This window comes from Cyprinus carpio, chromosome B13 (assembly GCF_018340385.1).
Source record: "Cyprinus carpio isolate SPL01 chromosome B13, ASM1834038v1, whole genome shotgun sequence".
In the NCBI taxonomy this organism is placed as follows: domain Eukaryota; kingdom Metazoa; phylum Chordata; class Actinopteri; order Cypriniformes; family Cyprinidae; genus Cyprinus; species Cyprinus carpio.
Window position 1 is genome coordinate 286018 of NC_056609.1, and position 8983 is coordinate 295000.

The following is an 8983-nucleotide window of genomic DNA, read 5'->3' on the forward strand; positions in this document are numbered from 1 at the left end:
TATTCATAAGCGCACATCCTCCTTCAGTAGGTTACCGGCAGCGTCAGCGAGACCTCATTAATATTCATGAGCTCACCCGGCAGCGTCAGAGTGGCCTAATTAATATTCATGAGCTCATCCTCCGCCATAGTAGGAGTTGAAATTTAGCGAACGGGAAGAACTTCAGCTCCCAGAAACTTTTTTTTATTACTTTTTATTTTAGTCCTCTTAATATAAACATCGGGCTCCTGAAATTAATACTGAAAGGAAAAAAAAAACTGCAGGCAAAACGGCTGAGTTTACAGCTTTATTGTCTTGATTTTGGTTGAACAGATCCATATAAAGAGAAATAAGAGACTAAGATGAGATGATCGTGACACTTCATCAGCTTTCAGAGCAGAACGACTCAGTGACAGATTCACATCATACTCTACTGAACATTAATCTGTGATATATGATTTCATGAACTCTAGACAACGACAATAGATTTAGTGCATAAAAACATGGTTTATTTTCTGAAGTAATGAAGCAGGAAAATCACTGTGGATTCAGTGTGTTCATTCACACGGACCCTTCTCATCCAGACGATTTCTTCAGTATATTTGTTTGGGAAAAAGCACACAGGTTTACCATGATTTTACCTCTGAATTAATCACACACTTCTCTGCAGAGTTAAAATAGACCTGTGTGTGTATGAGTGTGTGTGTATGAGGCATGATTTCTCTAAAACACAGACACTGTAACTCCATCATTAAACACACACACACACACACACACACACACAGAGAGAGAGACGTGGTTCCTCTGGAGACCAGCTGCTTCCTGTCACATGTCTGGTGTTCGGTGTGGGAAAGTTTGCCGTCACTGACACAGACTTCTGTCCACATTATCGGCTCTTGTTCTTCTTTGAGTTTCCCTGCAAGAGTCCAGCAGAACAGAGCTCAGATTTCACTCAATGCTTCATTCAAACATCAGATTTAGCAAAGTTTCTTTACTACAGACGAGTCTCTTCATCACAGCTGTTTCTCTTAGGGCTGGGTATTGACACAATTTTCACGACTGCAATTCAAACTGATTCTGATTTGATTCAATATTGATTTTGGATTAATATCAGGTACAGTACACCTCTCAACTAATGCTGTAAATCATAGAGTCAGTTAGTACTACATTACCATAATACTGAAGGTTAAAATCAACTGATCTGTACACAAACACTTAAATTAGACAATTTTTTTTATAATACATTTATAATACAAACTATACAATTACACAGTCATATTTCCACTCCAATTTGTTTTTTTAAATAATACATTTCTAAATGGTAGTTGTCATAAAAACTTGACATTTGTTAAAATATAAAAAAAACTTTAAAAAAAATATTGACAAAACAATATAAACAAAAATATTGAAGAACAGTAAAACTAATAAAGTAAAAATAATGAATATGTTATATGGTGCATTCAGCAAAACACTCCTCTCTAAAGACACCGAATATGTTTTTTTTCTGAGGTAAATGTTTAAATGTTGTTTAAAAAGCTGTTATATTGACATATTTCCATGAGACTAGGGTTGGGTATCGTTTGAATTTTATCAATTTCGATTCCAATTCTGCTTATCGATTCAGATTCTTTTCGATTCCAATGTGATTAAATAATGATATAGCATTTATCCTATGTCTCTTTTTTTGCAAACCATTTATTTAAAGCTGAATACCATGAACAAAAATCAACAGGCTACATAAAAACTGGAGTCTTTAAGAGCTGTTTTTTCCCCCAATGGAAGTTGTGGTTCTCTCTGATTCTGAAGAAAAAACATTAGACAACTAACAAAATCACATGTAATTTGAATGAATGAATGATTCAGTGACTTACTCAAAACATACTTCTTTAACTAATCCATTGAATGATTCAAAGACAAATAAATTTTAACAGCCCCTTTTCGCCACCTACTGGTGTAACAATGTAATCGATAAATCTTCATTGGAAGTGTCAAATTTCTTTTTCATTTTATGACAGATCAGAGCTTATTATATCTGCTATAAACTTTATCCCAGCATGAACGTAATCATACCGGTGATCTCGTACTCTGCAAGGATGAACCCACAAGTGATCACAACATTGATCACACGTCAAAAATCGAGTATGCAAGGATGAACCCACAAGTGATCACAACATTGATCACACGTCAAAGGTTGAGGAATGAAACAGACGAATCACTGTAATTTAGGAACAGAATCATGTTGGCGTTTGAATCGTGTTTGCAATTTTAACAATGTATTAAAGGGGTCATATGATGTTTTTTTCTTAAAAGATCATTATTTTGTGTATTTGGTGTAACAGAATATGTTGACATGCTTTAATGTTAAAAAAAAAAAAAAAAAAAAAAAAAAAAATCAAATACTGTAGATTATTGTAGGTCCTCTATGCCCCGTCTCTCTCAAACGCGTGGTTTTCTGCAAAGTCCCTCCTCCTGACAAGCGCAGTCTGCTCTGATTGGCCAGCTGACCCAGTGCATTGTGATTGGCCGAACACCACAAACACTCGTCCCTTTTCATAATCCCTTCATCTTCCAAAATAAATGTCAGAGTCGTGTGACAGACACAGTGGTGAAGCTCGTATGTGTTTGCAGTACACAAGCCACGGATGGTTAAGACAGCTGACTCCACTGTGATGTGACCCTTGTCTCTCTCTCTCTCTCACACATATCACAGATATTATACTTAGCATTTTTGGCTTCTGATCGCAAACGTAGCCAAACTTTGGAGCGCTTAGATTAGCGTGCAAGGTCCTGGCAGATCACTATAGATCAGGTCCTCACAGATGAAGAAAAAAAAAGCGTGTAGGAATCGATAGGCGGAATCGAAATTTTAAGCATCCGATTCCTGACCTTAAGTATCCGATTCTGGAACTGGAATCGATTTTTGATTCCCAACCCTACATGAGACAGATACGGATTTCGGTAAGTTGTTTCTTTTAATACCTTTTGATGTTCATTCATGTTTATTTTGTGGTGTAACTGGTATTAAAGCGAAGTCATCGATCAGTTTGCGTGCACCTCGTGCTGCCACTACTGATGCTGCCAAACTGAGGCGCTACAGCGACCTGTCACCCCGCATTAAACAGTGCCAAAACGTTAGCGTACTTGTGTAAACCTGGTTCTCTGATAACTTCCGTTTGGTATCTCACTATGGGAATGCCTCAGCCGTGACCGACCAATTACAGCATAGTTGTCAGACTAATCGCTGCAGTGATCAGGGAGTCATGCCTCCCTGGTATATAACCCACTGCAGCCCGCCACTGCATCATTTTCTGCATATCTTCTGCACTGTGCAGTCTGCAAGAAGAGTGGTGAGGTGAGACACCTCACTTCTCTATATTTTGCTTCTTAAATATAAAAATGTGAGACTGACCTGAATGAAGTGTAATAAATATCAGGCACCGCTTCCACTCCAAGCACTGAATCAGCCAGAGATGACTCGGTCACATTAAATCTATAATATCTCAAATGTGTGCGGTGACAACCAGCGAACAGAAACTCTCCTGAACAGTGCCCAGGAAGTAGCCATTCCTCTTGTGGAGTGGGCATGAAGTCCAGGTGGAGGTTGTAAATTTGTTTCTTTGTAACACATTAAAATCGCATTTACCACCGCTGACATGAAATAGGTCTCTCTCTATAATTATCAGCCCAAGAGACGAGTGTAATCACTCTTCCTCTGATGAAGAAAAAGGTGGTGGAATGAGACCATCCACTTAATAAAAGTCAAAGATACATGGAATTCTTGTAGGGGCGTAAGAAAATATCGATACATGTGAGTATCGCAATATTTTGTTTGGCGATACTGTATCGATTCTCAAAAATGGATTGTCTATATTTAAAAAAAAAAAAAAAAAAAAAAAAAAAAAAATCATACAAGATTCATCGTAGTTGTTTCATTTTGGCACATCCATCTGTTAATTTCATCAATGCATTGGCAGAGGGAGTCAATGGGGCTGTAGTCATTTGGTGATAAGGCTGGGTAAATCTGGGCATCATCAGCATAGCTGTGATATTCAGTTTGGTTCTGCCTAACAAAAAGAATGGTTCCAGTTCCCGTTTCGGTGTACAAAGCTGAAATGTGGCGTCATTTGGGCTTTTAACGTCCACTGTGGGACCGTGGCGCGGGCACCACCTCGGTTCCGCCTCTTGCCATTTTGCCATTTAAAGAGCCTTGCACGGGGCGAGGCGGGTGGTAGGGTCGCTGCGCGGATGCAGCTTTTTCTCGTGGGTGGGGGGGTTTGTGCAGTTGGGGCGGTGCTCACGTCACGGTCTCGGCAATTCCACATGGAGCATAAATACAAACTGAAAAACCTGTGAAATCCAAGTTCTGAGAATGTTTAACATCTGTATTTATTTTTTATTTTTTTTATTTTGTTTTCTTTAGAAATCCTGCAAGCACTTTATTTTTCATTGATATTAAGCAGATGTAATTCTTTGTGTTATGGCAATGTATGTTATAATTGTAAACTTAAAATGTGAACCTTTAAAGAAGGGTCTAAAAATATATATGGTCTTTTAATAAAAATAGATATTATACATTTACCTAAAGAATCCTGCAAGCACTTTATTTTTTCCCCCCTTGACTCGCACTGCTCAAAAAGTGGTTCAATAACTTTGAATGTCACAGGGACTGATTATTGCAAATGCAGATCCAACTGTGTTCTGGGTAAATAATTTGTATTTATTTATTTATTTATTTACTGCTAAGGTTTGCACTTGGTGGTGTGTTCTTTATGACAGCTTTCCTTAAAATATATCCTATTCCTAAAAAAAGAAATATCCCAATATATCGCCTTGCTTACAGTACCGCAACATATCGTATCACAACCCCTGTAACGTGATACGTATCGTATCGCCGGATTCTTGCCAAAACACAGCCCTACTCTCTCATGACGGCTCCTGACGCACACTGTGACGCACCTGTCATCTGATGGGGGCGTAACTGAGCGATCGGCTTTTTGCACAAATAATGCTTTTTTCCCTATTCAACATTTTTCATATGTGTGTGTTTTGTGGGGAATGTGGCTGTATCTGCATGATTACCATCTGTATGATCGCACATCAGCGTGTGATTACTGGCTGAATGACCAGCTATCAGTGTGAATGCTCTCGATATGAACGGCCATAAGGGTGTGACTATTGACTATATGGCTGGCCATCTGTATGATTTTATACCGATATATGATGTATGAGTTTTAAACTGAAGGTTACTTTCTGAGAAATCTAAACCATATTTCAGAGCTAAAATGATCAGCAGCAGCGCCTGCCTGAGAGCACCAGCGGGGGTCTGACCTTGGAGGCGAGCTTGAGCGAGTCGATCTCGTCTCGCTGCTTGCTGAGCGTGTCGTTCATGCTGCACAGGTGGTCGCTCATCATGCTCAGCTGATCTTCATAGCTCCTCTTGGTGGTGCTGAGCTCATCCTGAAGCACAGCAGAGCGTGTCAGTCAAACACAACAGCATACACTGAGTCAGGTGAGCGCTGCCGCTAGCCGTACCTGTAAGCGCGTGATGTTCTGATGAGCCAACTTCAGCTCCTCTGTCAGCGTCTCACGGGACTTCTCTGCCATCGCCAGGCGTTTGGCCACAGCTCTACACTGGAAGAGAAGACAGGGACACCGGACATGATGACCGCTTCTGATCACGTAAAATAAAGCCGCATGTGCTGGAGCGTTTACTGTTAAACAACAAGCTCTGGACATCATTAGACAGCAGTCAGTCAAAGACCTGCACCACAACCCATCAAAATGAAAGTCTGGTTTAACTTGAAATTAATGACAGAAATATACTACTATTGTTTACTAAAATGCACTTCTAAAAGAAGTGGCAAAAACATTAATATTTTTTAGGGAATATCATACAACCCAGATATTCTTTCATCCATGTTTTAATTTTTACACTTCTGTTGTGCTGCATCTTATTTGACAAAAAATAAAAATGCAATGTTTCTGTAAATTAATTGTTCACATTTTATAAGATCAATGAAATTTAGTTTTATTAATTCATTTAATTAATTTCACCATTTTTATGATAAATTGTATTGTATTGAATTATAAAATCCAGGAAAAAAAATAAAAGGAAAACCAGAATTTACAGGAACATAAAATAAAATTTTGACTAAATTTTGACTGACCTCAGCGTGGAAGTGTACGGCTTTACTGTCACACATCTGCAGCTGAGCGGTGATCTCTGACACACGGCTCATGTAATGATGCTTGATCAGATGTTCTCGAGACTCCTGATCTGCAGCCTACGGCACACAGACATCAACGACACCTCATGATTCAGATTCATACAGCAGAAGTGAGTGTGCAGATACAGTTAATGAAGGGAATGAACATGAATACATACGCTCTCGCTGCAGGGAGTGATGGTCAGCATCCCGATCTGACGATACAGACACATCATTACACATTATAGACAGAATAAACATTTCAATAATGCATTTACTTTACATCCAGTAATATTTGATAACATATAATAAACGTGCACAACCTGGATTTAAGTTCTAATGGACATTTAAAAAAAACTACTACTAATTTTTGACACCTGCAACAAGGAAACAAGACACATTATCTCTGTGACACACAAAGGAAATATGAAAGATTTTAAAAGAAAATGAACTGAGCTGAACACAGACTCCAGTGTTTTGATTGAGTGGATTTAAGGGCTGGACCAGAATAATCGATTATTCAAATATTTGATCGATGTGTTGGCATTCGATTTTCAATTTTGAGATTCTAATAATGTTTTTTTTTTTTTAGCACCTGGCATCCCCTGCGAAACAGTCTTCATTCTCGCTTGAATATAGCCGTTTTTTTTTTTACTATCGGCCCGAATGCTTCTAAGGATGGGATCGGCATGGAATGATTAAGCAAAGAGAATTGTTCGGCCCAATAGTAGAAAAGGTGCTTATGAATCCCCCGTGAATGAATGTCATGATTCAGTTCATCTGGAAGAGAGGACAAAAATGCCAAGCCCTCAGCGGTGTGGGAGCACTTTAAATTAAGTGAGGACAAGACAAAGGCAGTGTGCCAGATATGTGATTTGAAACTGACCTACCACAACAGCACATCGAGTTTGAAAAATCACCTGAGTTCTGTAAGTAGTATGAATATAGTATATTGTTATTTATATTGTAAAATAAAAAAAACATGAGCTGCATTTATCCTCCATGTTAATCAGTAATTTTACACATGATAAAAACATGCACTTAATTTGCTTGGAAAATACTTGAGAATACGACTATAATATAATTTGTCTATATTGAAAGTATTGCTCTTAACAGACCTGTGTGTTTTGTGTCACTAGTGCAGTGTCTGTTCTCGGATCATATAAGCCCCGCCCCTGTGAGGCGCACCGCTTCTGACTTGCGTTGTTCTCAAAAGTTTATTCATTCTGAACGTGTCGCGTGTCCATATTGCACCAAAACCACTCCCTTAGGTCCACAGCAACACACCTGCCACGCGTGAAGTCGATCGGATGAACACTTCTTGACATAATAAAAATCTAAACAGACAGACACACACACAGAGATTCCTGCCTTTATTAGAGAGAAGAATATGTTCAGCTCCCTCCCTCTGAAGCTTCGAATATTCGGTGTTGATAACCATCAAAGCTTCAAAGATCAAAAAATGGTATTCGAATCAGCCCTAGTGGATTCCCCACTAACTCAAACTCCTCTGATTGGCTACTGCGTTCAAGAGCTCATGTCTGTGATTGGCTGTGACTGCAAGCAAAAAGTTTCTTCAGAGCTCAAACACAATAAACTGTGATAAACTCCACTGGAAAGATGTTTACCCTTTGAATTAGGGATGGGTGCTCTGATTGATCGGCTACTGATTGCTATCGGCCGATAATCGCTTTGGGAAGATTGATTGGCTGTCTCTATAAAGGCCGATCTAATATACCGATCTCAAGCTGATGACGGCGCAGGTGAAATCATTATAATGCTGAAAGTGAGGTGCAATTCATATTTCTTCATTAAAGGGGTCATTTGATGCTTTTTAAATATCATTATTTTGTGTATTTGGTGTAACAGAATATGTTGACATGCTTTAATTTTCAAAAACCCCATTATTTTTCAAATACTGTAGATTATTGTAGTTCCTCTATGCCCCGCCTCTCTCAAACACGTGGTTTTCTACAAAGTCCCTCCTCCTGACAAGCGTAGTCTGCTCTGATTGGCCAGCTGACCCAGTGCATTGTGATTGGCCGAACACCACAAGCACGCGTCGGTAATGTAACGCCCCTTTTCATTATCGCAAGCTTCATCTTTTAAAATAAATGTAAAGACAGTTAATAATGTCCTTAGTTTTACCATTGACACGAAAAACTCTGCATTTGAACAATCAATATCAAATACTTAAACTAATAACAAAACATGCTTACAGTAGCTGATTCAGAAGAGCCAGATTGTCGTAGCAAAGTCAGTATTACCTCCTCTCCTAGGTTCACAAAACAGTCGTCTATAAAATGCGTTGCTCTTCTGTTGTAAGTAATCTTAAAGATTCCTAAATGCATCTACTTTCAGAAGGCCAAATAAAGTGCTTTCACCTAGAAACACAGCATCTCCCTGACATGATGCTTCAACACTAACTGTGTTACTGAAACCACACCTTCTTTCTTTGTGTGAACATTTGGGCGGCATTACGCAAATATTTCCACATTGTGACCTAGATGTGTGGGGGCATGTTTAAACAAGGTGTTTGAGGGGGGCGTGGCAGAGTCTTAACTTTGATAAAGAATATCTCTTTGTTTTTGAGACTTTAATCTTTGCAACTTCAGGGATCTTATCTATTCACAATCAGCTTGTAACACTCCAAAGAGAAAGGAAAACATGAAATCGCATCATATGACCCCTTTAAATAACTTATAAAGTAATTTGAAAACCTTATGTGAGTGAATCACTCTCTTTTTGTCAAAAATGGCTTCAAATCACATCTCATCTGCTCCGCAAGTGAGCTCATA

General features: G+C 38.8%; 1 protein-coding gene across 2 annotated transcripts in view; it reads right to left on the bottom strand.

Annotated features, from left to right (window-relative positions):
• Positions 1–273: 273 nt before the first annotated feature.
• Positions 274–8983, bottom strand: part of ppp1r21 (protein phosphatase 1, regulatory subunit 21) — a 27436-nt gene continuing 18726 nt past the window's right edge. For both annotated transcript variants that reach the window (XM_042736172.1, XM_042736171.1), the window contains exons 18-22: positions 6365–6400; positions 6147–6263; positions 5512–5610; positions 5308–5436; positions 274–895 (exon numbers count right to left, since the gene is read on the bottom strand). In XM_042736172.1, coding sequence (XP_042592106.1) covers positions 866–895; positions 5308–5436; positions 5512–5610; positions 6147–6263; positions 6365–6400 — 411 coding nt within the window. In that variant the 3' untranslated portion in view covers positions 274–865. The remainder of the gene's footprint in view (positions 896–5307; positions 5437–5511; positions 5611–6146; positions 6264–6364; positions 6401–8983) is intronic.